General features: G+C 39.1%; 1 protein-coding gene across 2 annotated transcripts; it reads left to right on the top strand.

Annotated features, from left to right (window-relative positions):
- Nucleotides 1-560: 560 nt before the first annotated feature.
- LOC122665196 (TBC1 domain family member 22B-like) lies at nucleotides 561-17355 on the top strand. Of its 2 annotated transcripts, XM_043861282.1 has the most exons (10): nucleotides 561-727; nucleotides 938-1070; nucleotides 1150-1330; nucleotides 3510-3580; nucleotides 4676-4813; nucleotides 4927-5018; nucleotides 6047-6318; nucleotides 15618-15703; nucleotides 15916-16017; nucleotides 17016-17355. In XM_043861282.1, the coding sequence occupies exons 1-10, from the start codon at nucleotides 639-641 to the stop codon at nucleotides 17175-17177; spliced, it is 1326 nt and encodes a 441-aa protein (XP_043717217.1). In that variant the 5' UTR covers nucleotides 561-638; the 3' UTR covers nucleotides 17178-17355. The 2 variants fall into 2 exon arrangements, with proteins under 2 accessions (XP_043717217.1, XP_043717218.1); XM_043861283.1 differs by lacking the exon at nucleotides 3510-3580 and having other exon boundaries at nucleotides 562-727; nucleotides 4698-4813.
- The last annotated feature ends 13 nt before the right edge of the window (nucleotides 17356-17368 follow it).

The raw sequence follows: 17368 nt of genomic DNA, 5'->3' as shown, positions 1-17368 counted from the left end.
CAGAGGGGATTTAGTCGGCCTAAAGTTGGATTACCTCTCCTGTCTCCAACAAAAAAAACAAAAAAACAAAAAAAAAAACACTACAATTACTGGTTTTATCGGTCTTCTCCTCAAGCCGGGGGCGGGGAAATGCGCTCGTGTACTGTTGGACGAAATAGAAGAAAATGTTGGCAAGTTCGAGTACACGTGCACTCCTGTACTCAGTTAAGAGATTCCCTCCGGACCAGAGTTTAGACACAGAACTACGGAATCGTTCGTTTGGCGATATCGATTTGGTATTTGAGAATCCTAGATTCTATTTTCAGATCCAAAAACACGGAATTTCTAAAGTTTTTGATTGCGAATCCACTGTGGATCGGTAGAAATCGGATCAATTATGGACGATTTCGATCCAAATCGATAGATTTCACCTATCTGATTCCCAATTCTTATTTGGGTATTATCGACCATTGGTAGATAGAGCGGAGAAGTGCAGGCCATTGGTTTCTTTCCTATGACTTTCCCCATTAGAAAAAAGATTTATTAAAAAAAACAGATTTTTTTTTTTTAGAACCATTGTTTAATTTGTGAAACCTTGCTGTGATTTGAAAAGGGTTAGAAGGAGGAATCCAAAATGGTATTTGCATTGTAAAGAAGCTATGAGGAACAGTGACAGAGAAGTGGAACGAAAGGAGAACATTCCCAGCCTTGATACCAGATTCAATCAGACCCTTAGAAGTGTTCAAGGGTATGATCATTCATTACATTTCATTTGAAAGATTACTCTCAACAAACCTAAAGACCTCCAAATTGAGCACTCTACAAGGAGAGCGCCATCATTGATTATCTAGTAATTCATAGAGTTGTTTGGTTTCCTACATCGAGCTCTAATCTTATTCCGTATCCATTTATGCGAAAGTGCGTAATCTAATTTTTTTTCTTCTATTTTGTGATCCAGGTTGCTTCAAGGTCGCAGCTTCCCTGGAAAAGTTTTGCTAACACGGAGATCGGCTGAACATCCTCCAGACGTTGAAAGGAGTCGATCAGAAAATGATTTCGGATCAGGTGAACACATGGATACGTCTTTTGAGGTAATATTTCCCGCATCATCTGGATTTCTTCTCCGAATTAGTTTTGGAATATTACAATTAAAGGGTAGTTATTATTTAGGGCGAAGATCAAAGTACGAGCAAGGTAACAGATGAGACGACCAGTAAACCAACATCACCCATTACAAACATGGAGAGTACATCCAGAGAAGCTCAGAAACCCGTGTTGGGGGCTAGAGCAACTGATTCTGCAAGGGTTATGAAGTTCACAAAGGAACTCTCTGGATCGACTGTCATATTAGGTAATTGCATTTTTTTGTTGTTGTCTAATTGGTTGCTCAGCTTTCTTGTTTCTGACCTTAAACATACCTTTATATTTGCGGATATCATAGTTTTCTTATTTTTAAGGGGAGTTATATTTATAATTTATTTTGGCATTCTTAGACATACAAAATAAAGATGGTGTTCCAAGTTTATAGTATCAAAATTGGACGACATTGATAGTTGAATTATCACCTTGGCCATGAATCTGGGCCAATTCATACATCCACTTTAGTTCTATATCATACATATAATTTTTTGAAATTTGGGGTGAGGGATCCTTTCAGATCACTCTAGGTCCATAAAACTGGAGCATTCAACTATGTGCTAAACTTCGTTTATGTTCATAAACAATTGGAAGATACAGATTTTGACTGTTGCTTAATATAACAGGTCATAAACAGTAGTTCGATAAGTTATAAAACAGTAGCTAGAAAGGGGGTAAGGGCAGAATAAGAAATCTAAAATATTTATAGATTGACAAGGAATCCTGTCAAATTTGAATCGAGTTCTTCTGTTGGACTGAAGAACAATAGGTCAAAAGATGATATGATTCTAACGGTCGGGTTGTTCTACACAGAATTCATGCAAAAAAAATCCTGCATATGAATCTACGACAGAGTAGGACGTGTAGGAAAATTCAGAACTTGAACTTACTTGTTAGTGGCAGAACAAGAGATGAAATAGCCAGCAAATGTAGTATTAGAACAGTAGTTTCAGAATATGAGCAATACAACAATCCACCCAATCTTCACACCACAAGGTGTTTGATTGGATCAGACACCAATCTACCTTGATCACTCGCAAGGGGTTTCTTGAGCAAACACAAGAGTTCTGCAATGGAGAAGAAGAGCAACAGAAGCTTTTCATTTATCAAAATTCGTGTACAATGCTAGACCCCCTTACAAACTTATATAGACGTCTCAAAAACCAACTCCTACACTAAAAAAGAAAGGCCTAACCCAATTCTTAACTATTAAGGTAAATAAACTGACTAAGGAGCTGAAATAACAAAGAAATAAAGGCACTTGACTAATTAATCCCGTATGCCTAGCCTATACGTATATTATTGGTCCATTAAAGTGGCCCATTACAATGAAAGCCCAAGGGATTGAAGGCCCAACACGTACATAACCCAACCCAGAGCTTTTTTTCCACTAAATAAGCCCATTTAGCCCAACTTTAACACTTGAACAGAAGGGAACTAATTTAAAACTCTAGAGAAACTAACTTAAGACAAATTAAAAGACTAAACACACTAGGCCATGCTAGGCTGGCCTCTTTTGAGTCTCCTGCGATAGACCTTCAGATCTGCATCACCTGGCCAAAACCTATGAGAGTCCTTACCTACAGTGCTGCGACACCTTCCACAATGCAGGTCTTATAGCTACAGTCTGTTTGCAGTTCTAATTAGGCCCATCACTGCAGGTTTTGTAAATCTACCTACAAAACCTGGATCCATGTATTCTGAAACTACTGTTCCAGATTTAGAGCATAATTTCAGATCTGATTTTATAAACGGTTCGGATTCGGGTAGGCAACTCGGATTGTGATTGGATTCTGATCATGCCTTGGTAACCCCTGATATCTTTTGGTAGAGAAGCAACCAAAATTAGGCTCAAGTGTCCAGAGCCAACCCATATGAGACCCATTTATTTTGGGTCTGGATTTGGATCCACCATCTTGGACCCGAATAGGATTCAGATCCATATTTGGATTGGTTAATGGTAAGTTGGATTTGGGTCCGGAATCCGGATTGAGGTTGATTTGAACAAAACCTTACATGTTTTATGCCTTACCATGAAACCTTTGACTTTATTTTTGTTTTGATTGGGCACTGCATGAAAATCTATGTTACCAGAAACATCATGGACATGACAATTTTAAGTATCCAACACAATTTATGTTCAGTATAGAAGTATACAACTTAATTTATGTTCAATATAAAAATCCAACTTATGTGGCAGCCATTTTGAAATAGCCAGGTAAAGTAATGCAAATGAATGTCTTCTAAATAACCATTAATGGATTCTATTCTGTGTCCTTTTAATATCTGTTGCTTAGCTACTTGATTTCTTCAACAACATATTGTTTGTATAGTTTTGTTCCATACTTCCACCTAATTATGATATTTTCCCCTAATATTTATGCATCCTGTAGAGACATTGCATCAATTGGCTTGGAATGGTGTAACTCCACATCTGCGCCCCACTGTTTGGAGGCTTCTTTTGGTATGTTGTATATTTAATGATCCGTTTTTAAGCATTAGATACTAATTTTGTTAGTCCAAGTTTCATTAACTTGATACTAATGTTGAACCATTTTGATGTACTTCTGAAACTTGCTTTCCCTGTTGACATTGTTTTTCTTTTTTTTTTTTGGGTAAATAGCAACTTTTATTTATTATAGTCTAAAAGTAATAGTGTAGTACAAATGCCAAAACAGGATATGCCTGAAATTGCCCTTAACCAAAAAAAAAAAAAAAAGAACAGAATAGGACTAGTCTCTCTAAGGGAAGGATTCCCAGAACACCATCTCAATCTATGGACCCTGCTTGGCTTATTGGTCAGCCATGTCATTTGTTGTCCTTGTCTTTCTCAGTTGTTGAATTTCCTTTCACCAGAATGTTAGAGGAGCCTCCCTTATGGCAAACACAAAATCCTTATGGAGTGAAAACAGTTCCGTCCTAACAATTTTCCTTGAGTTGTTGACCTTCTCTGTTATAGATGTTTCCTTTTAGCTGCATAAAAGCATGAAGCTCGAAGTAAAAGCATATATGAATGCCAGAGCGCATAATAAGATTCTTAATCTCTATCGAATTGTGAAGATAGGTACATCTTTGTGGGACTGACTTGCTATTGATGTTAAGATAAATATGGAGAAGGAAAAGAAGAAAGGAGAGCAAGAACGACAATTCCTCTCCTACAAATTCTCTTATATATAACATTAATTATGACAAAAAGTACCATTAGATGAACAATACTATCACATTTATGCCCTTTAAAATAACTTGCTATCTTTTAATAGCAAGGGCTGCTTTTGTAGCCTTCTGGTCAGGCTTTGGATCTGCTATATTTTGCATGATGAGTTATATCACTACCTCTGTAATGAGAAAAGTTGTTGGTATATGTTAGATTAGATAGTTGTTTTATTATCATTTGAATCCTGTTTGGAATGGACAATATCATTTCGTAAGGGTGGAATAAAACTGTAGATTTTTTCTCTAGTCAATGATCAGTCAAATCTTATACGTTTCTTCAGTTGTACTTTCTGGGTGTTCACTATTCACATTGCTTGTTTGAAACTTAAATACGAGCTGACTACAGGGATATGCACCACCTAATTCAGATAGAAGGGAGGTGGTTCTTACAAGGAAACGGAACGAGTACCTTGAATGTGTTTCTCAATATCATGATATTCCTGATACTGAACGTTCTGATGATGAGATCAACATGCTTCGCCAGGTGATCTTTGCACACGGTGCATCCATCTCAACCGTGTTAACAAGTTCCACCCAATGATAGAAAAGATGGAATAACTTACTACCTATGTTTATTTCTTTGTTTTTGTTGCTCAGATTGCTGTTGATTGTCCTAGGACTGTACCTGATGTCACCTTCTTTCAGCAAGAAGAAGTTCAAAAATCCTTGGAGCGGATCCTTTATACATGGTTAGTTGATTAGTTCTTTTCCATGTTCTTTCCTTTATTTTTTCGTTCCCCCCCCCCCCCACCCCCCAAATCCTCTGGAGAAATATTTTATTTGCATCTTGTATACTAAATATGATCCATGAACAAAATATAGATTCATGAAATCACAGGCTGAGGGGTCAGGGCATACCGCATACCATATACTAAAGTCTTAACCAGGAGGATCTATAGGAAGAAAACACCTTGGATCAGAACTGGAGCCTTTCTATCTATTACATTCCTCTGGAATGTTACAAAATATATGGCATATGAAAGAAGTCTGCCGACTGGGTCATCTGATTGGCTAGATTTCCTCACAGACATCTTAGGTTGGTATTATCAAATGTTTGTGCACCTTCAATGTGCTTACTTTATGAATACAATTCGTAGGAGATTTATCTCAAATGGATCTGTTTTGATTCTATTTATTTTGGTGAAGTTATTAGCTGATATGTCTAGTTACCCGAGCCAAATATATAAATATTGGTGTACTTTGATATTTGAGTGAAGTTTCAATGGTTATGGAATATCAAACAGTAATTGCATATTTTTCTCCAGCTTTGCACTCTCTAACTTTACTCCTGCTTCCTGTAAATTTGTTTCATTTCTTAGTGAGAAAAATGATATTTAGTGTATCAGCATAGCTGACCTCCTCTTGGGCCCACCTGTGATCCGTATTTAAAATGCTTGAGACACCATTGATGAGCCTCATGTTGGAGAACCCCAAAAAACAATCATCATATAACTTATTCTGGAATTTTCTAATGCCATTTTGACCATGGATGGTTTTTTTTTGTTTTTTTTTTTGGGGGGGGGGGGGGGTCCATGATCTTTACTTTGGAGATCTCCACTTTTAGGACCCATCAAATGGTCAATTGTGCACACTGCACATGTGAACCATGTGAAGTTGGTCTTTATGGATTGAGGAGCATTCTCATTGTTTATTCTTAGAAGTTAACAGTTGATCATTTCTCTTCATCTATATTCATGGGTTCCTGACTTATTTTCAGGGCTATTCGGCATCCAGCAAGTGGTTATGTTCAGGGAATTAATGATCTTGTTACACCATTTCTAGTTGTTTTCTTGTCAGAATACTTAGAAGGGGACATGGGGAATTGGTCAGTTACAGATTTACCGTCGCAGAAAATTTGTAACATTGAAGCCGATTGCTATTGGTGTCTATCAAAATTACTTGATGGGATGCAGGACCACTATACATTTGCTCAACCAGGAATCCAAAGGCTTGTATATAAGCTGAAAGAATTAGTTAGGAGGATTGATGGTACATTCCATTTTCTCTATTTCTTTCCATTCTTTCCCCCCCTGTATTTCCCTACATGGCATTGTTTCTTTGTATCTTTCCTTTCTTGTTTTTTAAATATTTACCTTCTAAGTTTTGTTGACCAACTACTTAATACAAGTGTGAGGCAAGAATGTCTGCTTGACTGTAGAAGGCAAGCTTAGTACCAGTCTTGAATTCCACCAAGATCTTCGATATCAAATCAGCCTTTTTGGATGGCCTTAAGAATAAGTCAGACTGATTTATAATTTTTACCCATCCAAAATAATCAGAAATTATTGTGTGGCAGCAATTATCTTGTTTACAAAATGAAACCAGGAGTTTTTTTTTTTTAAATCTTTCAAATTTTTTTTCCCAGTTACTGTATTGTCTATGTTATTAATATTTATAGCAAACCTGTATGTTGGGGATAAAGGGAGCATCATCATCTTATGTGCCACCTCACAAGCATGATGGGAGTTTTTCCCGTCTATGGGATTACTTGCAAGTGTATATAACTCCAAGGGTTCCTAAAGAAGAGGTGTGGTTTGCTAACTCGAAGGAGAGGAACAGAGTAAGCAGCTTGATGAGGAGTGCTTGTGATGGGAAACCAGGCCAGCAATGGATTGTTATTTTGGGCTTACTTTTGTCTGTTTTCACCTGTTCAAACTTGGTGTTTGAGTTTTTTTTTCCCCTTAGGTCCCGTTTGCTTAATGGAGAAGGATGGGGTGGGAATGTTGTGGGACTGGGTCCCATAGTGTAGCGGGTTGGGGAACAGGGGTGGGATTTTTACTTTTCCCATGAACAGTAACCAAAGTCCTTTTTTTGGTGAGACTTTGGATAGCATAAGGGTGGGATTTTCAAGTGCCACGTTAGCAGACAAAGCATTTAATGCTGTTCCCTGAGCTTTTGTAAGTTCACCACCCCAGGTTATACAAACAAGGTTGGGGTGGGATTTTGAAGTAAGTAGGGAACTTATCACGGCCAAGAACCTGAACTCAGATTTGATCATACTCTGAGATCAACTCTGTGAGAAAATCATATACCCCCCATCTCACACTCTTTCTGAAAGGTACTAGCATCAACAGTACAGGCCATGGAAATAGGGTGGTAGAAGTCCAACTGCTGCCATAGAGTATTAAGAGTGGAGTAGTAAGCAGGGAGTGATAACTCCTTCCGAGTAGTCCCGCGAACTTGGCGATGGAGTTCATAGATCTGGGCATAATTATTTGCTTGTGCATAGGTTTGTTTGACTGCATCCCATAATTCTTTGCAGAGTTTAACAAGACAAAGCTGGGGCTGATAGTTGGTTCCATTGAGTTCAGTAGAAATGACATAATGAGAGCATCATTGGCCAACCAAGTATTTGCAATAGTAATCTCAGTTGGTTTGGGATTGGGGGTGTCACTAGTCACACACCCCAAAAGATTATTACCTCGGACAGTAGGAAGACATGCCCGGGACCAAGTAAGATAATTGGTCCCATTCAATTTTGTATGTCCAATTTGAAGAGTAGGATTATGGGCATGGGTTCCAAGATGTTCCACCACACTACCCTCAACTCCTCCTGTGGAGGTGGCAGTGCTTTCCGCCGGGAATGAGGTAATAATGTAATTAAAAACAAGTAGAATCACTCACTGGAAGTACATAGACTGGTTGGCAGCAATAGAACCAGAAAGAGATACTGCAATATGATTGAAGATGTCCGACAGCAAGCAACATAGTGGCAGGGCCACTATAAGAGGTGGCAGTAATCAGCAGGAGGCCTGGAGGCCCTTGTGATAAGCAATAAGAAGCCCAGAAGGGCTAGTGGTGAGCGGCAGGGGCTTTGGGAGCCCTGGTGGTGGTGGTCACTTAGAGGACAGGAGGCCCTATTGGTGCCTGGCGGTGAGCAAAAGGAGGGCAGAAGGCCCTGGTGTTGTGACGAGAGGGTAGAATACCCTGGCAGTGATCGAAAAAGGGGCAGGGTGCCCTAGTTGATGGCGGTGGTGGTTGCTAAGGCCCTGGTAGGCGGTGGTCGGGAATGAGGGTGCGTGGCCACAGTTGAATCAGTGGGTCAGTGAAGGCGGCATGTTTCAGTTGGCCATGCTCGGCCTTGGGAGGCTGAAGCCTCTATTGTGTTGGACCGATATCTCTTCAAAACGAAAAAAATAAAAATATGAAAGATACCCAAAGTATTGGTGCTTTGATACCAAGTTGAGAAGGAGATCTTTGTGAAGAGAGAGTTGGGAGAATTGATTGGCTCGTCTAGAATGACAGAGGCCATTGTTTATTTATAGATATGAAAAAACCAATTACAAATATGGTATGATAGGTGATTGAGCCATTGCTTTTATCCTGACATTCAATGAACCTAGACGGTCTAGTCGTCTAATCTGTCCTTAACACGATTGTTTTCTCTTCTTTGTAGAACTTGATTTGTTTTGGCTGCTTGGGAGACTGATTAGCCTTCAAGGCCCTAGAAAATAATTGATTATAGCTACCCTCCAAGCGCTCTTTGGTATGTCAAACCCTGCTCTCAATTGAGCAATAACTGCTGTTATTATTGACGCTAAATTTTTTTTGGGTGATTATAAAATATATTAAAGCCCCCAAAAGGGAAGAAAAAGTCCATTTTGGACTACACAAGCCCATACGGCTAACAAAAACAAAGTGACAAAAGCCCACATGGGCTTGACCAATGCAACACAAAAGCCCACATGGACTAAAACAAGAGCAATGAAACCCAAAGAAAGAAGAAGGGTAACAAAGACAATTCCAGGTAGAGTTCCCCAAAACCCTAGACAATATATCTCAACACATCATCTTCCTAGCCGCCACGACGAAGTCAAGGAACCACCGGCAAGAGGCAACCAAGGAGGAGAGCGCTGGCCTTGCAGAGGGCCACGGCCAAATTACATAAATTACATAAGGCTAATAAAGGATTATACCCATCAACAGTCGACACCCTAGAATCATATGCCCTCCATTAGCTTGAGCGTCTGCACCATCCCAAAATTGACCATAGGTAAGTTGTTTGTTTTTTTTTTTGGTAGAAGAAAGGAAAATATATATTAAAAAGAGAATATAGAGAGATCTACACTGTTTCTTATCATTACAAAATTCTGCCGCTTGGATAAGGCATGGTGAGTAATTAGGTATGCAAAGTCTGAAATAGAAGGTTTAAAAATGATAGATACAGGATTCTTCAAAATGAACTCTGAAATTGGTAGAAGATCTGGGATAAGCTTCGATGGCCAAATTGTAGTGGATGGCTTTGGGAGGAGATTGAGAATTTCCTTTTTGCAGAACCAGATCTCTTTCACTTGATAACCCAAGCTGATAGCGTGCTGGAGCCCTCTTGCAATGCTACAGACCTCTGCAGCCAACAATTGACCTGTATCCAAAAAGCCTGAAGCTACCAAAACAAAATGTCCGTCCAACAAAATGCTGTAAGACCAACCGGATCTGTTCACGATAGAGTTAGAAGACCCTGCACAAATCAAAATTGGATAGGGTATATAGGCATAGAATCCATAGTAGCGTGTAGAGAGCTACATGAAAGATCCTGTTTAGTTACATAATTGGGAAGAAAAAGGGCAGAGGGCTGAATGTCAGATCAGACAACCATCTTAGAATATTATGGAGAAACCCCAGATGGCTCATGCTTAACATGTCCATGAAGTACCTTGTTCCTTGCATGCCAAATATAGTAACAGGTGATGATAAACACAGAAAAAAACCATTTCAGGGAGAGTTTGTTAATATGTCTATTAGAGAGATAGGCGATGCAAAAGAGGTAAGTTGCTTGGTTTTTATATCAGTTGGTAACTGTTTTGCTTGAGATCTTTGTAATATGAGAAGTAGCCCCAGTTACTGGTAGCACTTCAATGGCACCCCTACAGTTTGAGTTGTGACTTGTACTGATCTTCTTGCAACACCTATTATTATAAGTTGTAAATTCTGGAATTTAATGGGGAAGGGAATGCTGATCTCTTCATTGGGCTTCAAATTTCAAGAGCATCTTTACTTCAAAAGTCGAGACCCATAGGTAAAAGGGCCAGCCGTTTGCTACCAAACTGAAGTATTATATGAGCTCCAGGTGGGAGAATCCTTATACCAGAAAATCTCCTGAGAATCACTAGCTGATTTGTGTCATCGTATTACCGGTGAGACCTATAGCACAGGCAACATGATCTGCAGCTGGGAACTCTATGATGCTGGTTCTGAATTGACAAGTCCTCATAGTGAGGATGGAGAAGAATGCACCACATTGTGTAAGACCTTGATGGACTGGAGATGTATGCATGTCAAGATGAACCACGGGCATGATCTGTTGAATTTTAATTCTACATGCTTCACATGTGAGAATCAGAATTTTGATTCCATGGTCCTAAGGGGCAGATGAATTACCTGAGAGGTCCGAGTTTATTATAATGTCCTACTAAGAAAATTAAGGAATTTTGTGTGATGCTTGTCTGGGAAAGTGAGCCATCTCTTCTGATGAGTAATCTGAAGTTCAAGTTTATTGTGGATGCATGTATTTCTCCTACCATGAATTTTTTTTTTTTTGGGGGGGGGGGGGAATACATAACATTTAATTGAACCTAGAGAAAAAAATTAGTACATAGAAGTACACAGGGGTACATAGAGATAGAAAGGAAAAAAAGAAGAGCCAAGCACTACCACCTTCCAAAACAAAATAAAATTTCCGCTTAAAATGAATTATAATTCCCAACACAAAGGCTAGGTCTCTCCACCCCTTGATTTGTGAGGTCATCAGCCACCTCGTTGGCAACTTCTTTACTTCCATAAAAAAGAAATATCGAACTGAGCTGCCAACTCCCTTATAGGCCTAATCAATTGAGGATATCTATCCACGGCTCTTCCTGAGAATCCCTTACCATTTGATTACATTTGCAGAATCACCTTTGACAGTAACATGATCCACCCCTTTGTAATTAGAATCTGAAGCCTCACCCCCAGTTGATGCCAGTTGCAGACAGAAGAAGAAGAAAGGACGCACCTGCGATTTGGTCTGGTTCACCATTGAACCTGTTTTGGACCCAAACCAAGCCATGTGATTAGAGTTTTCTGGTTTCCTTCATGGGGCTGGTTTAGGACCCTTATTTCTTTTTAATTAATTGTTCTTACATTGTTTGCGAGTCTGGGACATGTCCAGTCCTATTTCTTTTTAATTATTATTTTAAACTTCAGTGTTTTAGTTTGTTTACTATTTAGGACTCTCCACATAGCATGCGTATGGGAGAGTTTTCTTTTATCAGTTTAGCCTTGTTTTAGGAAGTTTGAGTGAATCAAGGACTCTCCCCCACAGTCTGCGGCTGGAGAGTCCTAGTGGTTTGTCTATTCCTTTTTCTAGTCTTCATTTAATCATGCAAGAGGTGAGACATCACCTACGATTTGAGTTAATGAAATTATGGCTTTTGTGCCTTCAATTCTGTGGTGATTCCAATCAAGAATTTTAGGCAGTGATTCCTGAAATTCATATTCCTTTCTTATTCCTATCTTCTTTTATTTTCTGGTTCGTCAGTCAATTCGCAGGTTAGTTCTTCTAAGTTCTATCTTCTAGTTCTGGTTTCTAATTTTGATATTCAGTTTCTAGTTTCTATTCAGTTAGCTGATCTATACTACTGTTAGATTGTATTCTGGTTCTTGTCTTTGGATTCATATCTTGTTTTTTTTGGTGAATAAAAAATGTATTACCAAAGAAAGCCCGAGGTGGGCAAGAAAGAAATACAAGGGAAAGCTGGGGGGTGGGGGAGAAAAAAGCTACAAGCCCACTAGTGGGGGGGGGGGCGTAAAATGGCACAATCAAGGTCCCAGGCACTAACAATATGCCTATTCCTGGGAGAATCTAACAAGGATTTGTGGGGGAGAAAGCTCAGCTTTGTAGAAACGTCAAAAGAGATGGACTTCCAAATCAAGTCGAAAGATCTAGAATTGGTAGACCATCTCCGAAGGTTTCTCTCCATCCAGATATGGCATAGCGAAACTCCAAAGACTAGCTTCCCTATTGTGTCGCAAATAGAGTCTCCTGGGAAGGATCTGAGCATCCAGAGCTACTCTCTATCAAAGGGTAAGGGACGCCTGCTGCGGGGCCAAATGAACAAAAGGGCTTTTTTCCAGATGGTTTGGGAGAAGGGGCAACCAAAGAAAAGGTGGTCAATGTCTTCAGAACCAGACCAGCATAGGGTACAAGAGAGGTTGGCAGGGATCCGGCGACGGATGATAAGGGTTTTGGATTCATATCTTACTACTATAGGATTCTGTTATGTTTGGGCTTGCTTGTTCAAGAAGGATTCTTCAATATCTTTTATTCCTGCCATCAGAATCTGTGAAATTTCTGAGGTATTCTCCTAGTCTCAAAGACCCTTCGACCTGATTTTGGTCTATTTCTGGTTTGTGGTTTCTGAGTTATAAAATTTCTCTTATTCTGGTCTGCAGTTTTGTTTTGAGTTTCCTTAGTCAAGTGGGATTTGTTCAGATCTTTTTATCTGTCAATTGGATTGCTTTATATTTTAATATTCTGTTTCTCCTTGTTACATAAACCTTCTATTAGAGTTTGGCCATATCTTTTAGTTTATCTGTTGTTATAAAATTTATCTTGGATATGGTTTCCTTTCCTTCACTGTGATTCTGGTTTTCAAAAGGTTTCTGAATTCCTAAATCCTAGGTTATTTAGAATCCAATCATTAGTTCAGCAGTAGTGGAATCTCCCTTACCCACTGGCCAGGAGAGTGCTTCTAGTACACTCCCATCCCACAAACCACAGTTTGATTCATAGTTGTCAAGGTGCCTAGGAGAACCAATGTGTTAGAGGGTCGCCTAAGCGCTTAGGCGACAAGGCGGCCTACGGCCCTTGTATATTTTAAATATAGCAATAATATAATTATTAGAATAAATATGTTTTTGCCGATCTCCAAGAGATTCTGAACCTGCTATATCTTTCGTACTCTAAAGCCCTTTTGAAACCTCAAATTCCAGATAACAAGAAGCCCAATAAGTTGTCCACACCACCACTATTTTTAAATATTTATTTTTGGATAGGGCAAAATACAGTCTAGGCAACTGGCCCTTAAGAGGCATATCCTCACGCCACAGATCTTCCCAAAATCTCATCCTAGCTCCATTGCCCTCATCATATCTGACCCAGTGAAAGAATATGGGTGTAAGACAACTGATAGTCTTCCATGAAAATCTAAAAGTCACCCTGTGTGCAATGTTAGCTCCCAATTCAACCATGTCTTGTTATTATCACTGGATGCCTTAAGGAATATGGTATGTTTGGAAATCTATAACCACTTGGCGAACCAAGAGACATTCCCCCATTGGATATTCTCTATTCTTAGGTCCCCCTTCCGCTAAAGGAAGACTCGCTGTCACCCACTCTATCAGATGATTCCTCTTCCTTTCCCCTGGTTCCCACCCAAAAAAAAAAACCATTGTGCTTCTTTCTATTTGACCCACAACCTTCTTAGGGACTCTAAAAAGAGACATGAAGTACATAGGGAGATTCGAGGCTTGCCTATACATGCATCACAATGGTAGCCTGACCTGGTTGTGGAAGGAGATTCTGGGTTGGTATCAAAGTAGTGGGATGTCCTCTGTTAAAGAGCTCCTGCAGAATTTCACATCTACTTGGGATGGCAAGGTCTGTGTGCAACCAAAAGGACATCCCATTCCAATGGAAACCAAGGACTGCCTTCTCCTTAGCAGACTTGCTAGCTTGACAGGGATGGCTGAGACTGTTATGTATTTAGTACATATTGTCCTCTTTGCTTGCTTCTCTTAGCAGATCTGCCTTTTAGAACATACTTCTATTGAATGAGGTGGTACCGTTGAGAATTGAGCACTTGGTTTGGAGGTCATAGCTCTGTACAGTGCTCTGGGGTATAACTGTTTAGCCATGGCCCCAATAAATATCTGTTATCTATCCCAACAAAAGAGAGATTCTGTTATCTATCCCCACAAAATAGAGATTGAGGTAGAACTTCTATAACTCAAAATGTTCTTTCTCCAATGTTGCAGAACATACTTACATTGGGCCATTTCCAGTCATGTAGATTATGTTTTTCTCTAATCTTTGCTTGCTTCTTTTGTATTAGAGTTGTAGTAGTATGTCTCCTTTTGGGTCAGTGTCAGTTTGTATTCTATGCTTGTGCTTTTTTAATAAATAAATTATTACTTCTCCTAGAAAAAAATCCCCTAAATATAAGAAAGGCTAAATTCTACTTACTCCATGACTCGACCTAAAAGATGCTTACAATCTATCAACTAATAGACTCAATCACATGCTTCTTTTTATTTATATTCTTTTAGGATGATGTTGCACAAAGAATTAGATAGGGTGGATGAAGTGGAGGAGCCCATCCAGAGTGTTTTGTAATCGACATATTCTCTTAAAACTCGAGGAAAGTTCTATAGGACAATTATGTGATCAGCAATGATGTATGGAGCTGAATGTTGGGAAGTGAAGAAACGACATAGAAACAAACTTAGTCTAGCTGAAATGAGGACGTTGAGATAGATGAGTGGTACAACTAGAAAAGATAAAATAAGGAGTGAGCAAATTAGATGTAATTTAGGGTAGCTCCATTACATGGTTAGTTGCAAGTGTTTTCATTTGAGGTGGCATGGACTGTGCAACAGAGGCCTTTGATAGTGCTCCAGTACGAAGGGGTGATTTGATTCAGATCGAAGGAGCTAAAAGAGCCAGGAGTAGGCCTAAAATGACTCTAGGATAAGTGATGAGGAAAGACATACATAACTTATGACTAGTAACAAGTATGGGTTTGAATAGAGCTGATTGGAGAAAAAGGATCCATGTAGCCGACCCTATTTAGTTGAGTTGAGTTTAGGAGGCCCAATTACAGGATCAGTATTTGTTGTCTTTAAGACACATTTACATGAACTAAACCACTAAACTGAGAATAAAATCTCAAATCTATAATCACCCCTCACAATTTAAGAAATTAACATAAAAGAGAAAAAAAAACTACTCAATATATCTTCTTTCTTCGCCCAGAAAACTCTACTCAATCTATCTTTTTTCTTCGCACCTGATACTAACCAATTGAAGGCTTCTTGGTGATTATGCTCTTCCTTGGTTGTGGTCTCCAAATTGTCATATTTGTCAAGCCATGTAATAGCTGCTTCATCACAAGATTAACCCATTTGCACATGCTTTTTCTGTTGTTACTATGTTTCCCCCCCCCCCCCTCTTTTGGATTGATAATTAGGTTATCCAATTTGTTAGTGGTGTTAGCTCTTCGCTCTGACAAAGTTATTGTCTTGCCTATAAGAACCTCTGTCAAGGCACATGGAGGAGCACGGGCTTGAGTTCATTCAATTTGCATTCCGCTGGTTTAACTGTCTTCTAATTCGTGAGGTTCGCTTCCTTCTGACCATTTGTTCTTTAAAGTTCTCATGTCTCTTACTTTTAGTTCATTTTCATCTTTCAAGTCAGTTATCCACCACAGTGCTGAGACTACTGTCCAAGTCCAACTGACCAATGAGATTTTTTTTTTTTGGGGGGGGGGGGGAGATTAAATTCAGTTATCTTTTGGACAGGAGCTAATTTGTGCTTCAACTTTTCTGCAGATTCCTTTCCATTTAGTAACACGACTGTGGGACACATATCTTGCAGAAGGAGATGCATTGCCTGATTTCCTTGTATACATATCTGCCAGCTTTCTGTTAACGGTGAGATCAGAATTTCTTATTTCTGTAGCTCTTGCCATCTTTAGTTGATAGTTAAAAAAGAAGCATGTTCCTTTATTCTGTAGCCCTTTCTTCAGTTTGGGTGTCTAGATTGGGTGATGCCGGTCTAGCCATGATATAGCTATTGCATCACTACCCCCTAGAAAGCAAGGTGGCATTGGGAAAAAAGGAGGGGGTGAGACAGAATACATGCATGAGAAATTAACTGTAAAATGGCATGTTGCTCCAGAGTTGTAGTGTCAGAATGGTGCAATTATCAAATAGAGATACTTTTTGGCATTTTGCTGAGCCCATGCTACCTAGGTTCTTGGTTATATGTGACGTAGTACAAGTCATAAAAGAACAAATCATGTCATATTAATATTACTTGTATGAGCATACCTCAGTAGGTTAAAACTGTTTTCACCCACGTTTTTAAATTTGCCATGTGGCACACATGGATAGATGTGATTGCGTATGAAATGATAGAGACTGCCACACCCATTTAACTGGTCAAGTTTCAGTCCCCCAATTGAGCAAAGCAAATGGCTCACAAGTCGGTGCAAAGTTTAATATCATTACAAAAAAACTACTAAACTTCTATAATGGAATCCAGTGACACTAAGCCATTTTTGTAATTCTAGTGTCACTTAGCATTCTACCAAAAAAAAGTGTCACTTCGCATTAACTTTTGACACACTTTCCCTACTTATCTGGGGCTGGAATTTAACCATATAAGTGTGAGATCCTGTCCTGAGTGTTCAAAAAGTGTTATTCTCAAAAACAGAAAAAATAGTATTTCTCTAATTTATGGTGTGAGCAATTCAGGAAGGTGGTTTGTCGGGATTTTTGAACCACCTTGCTTTTTCCACTCTCAATGTGATTAAATAAAATGCGACTCGTATATATGTTTCTTTTCTTTTCTTTTCTTTTTTTAAACTAGGAATGGATGCATAATGTTGTAGAAGATACAAAGCTGAATTATCATTCATGCCTTACAGTGGTCAGATAAGCTACAGAAACTTGATTTTCAAGAAATGGTATTGTTCCTTCAACATCTCCCCACCCATAACTGGACTCACCATGAACTTGAGATGGTTCTTTCAAGGGCATACATGTGGCACACTATGTTCAACAGCTGCCCAAGTCACTTATCCAGCTAAGGCAGAAGACAAAAGTATCAATTAGTTATCCCCTATCTCCTCTAGTGTACTACTTGGCAGAGGAACCACTATTTTTTTTTATTTGTACTCTTGATTGTAAATCTAGCAGTCCATTATTTGTTGAGGATAACCATTTTCATGAATGCAAAGAATTATTGGAGAAGCATCCCTTAGGTTATTCAAGTGTCTGC

Source organism: Telopea speciosissima, chromosome 6, assembly GCF_018873765.1.
Source record: "Telopea speciosissima isolate NSW1024214 ecotype Mountain lineage chromosome 6, Tspe_v1, whole genome shotgun sequence".
Classification (NCBI taxonomy): domain Eukaryota; kingdom Viridiplantae; phylum Streptophyta; class Magnoliopsida; order Proteales; family Proteaceae; genus Telopea; species Telopea speciosissima.
Note: the sequence above shows the minus strand (reverse complement) of the source record. Positions and strands in the feature narration are given on the sequence as shown.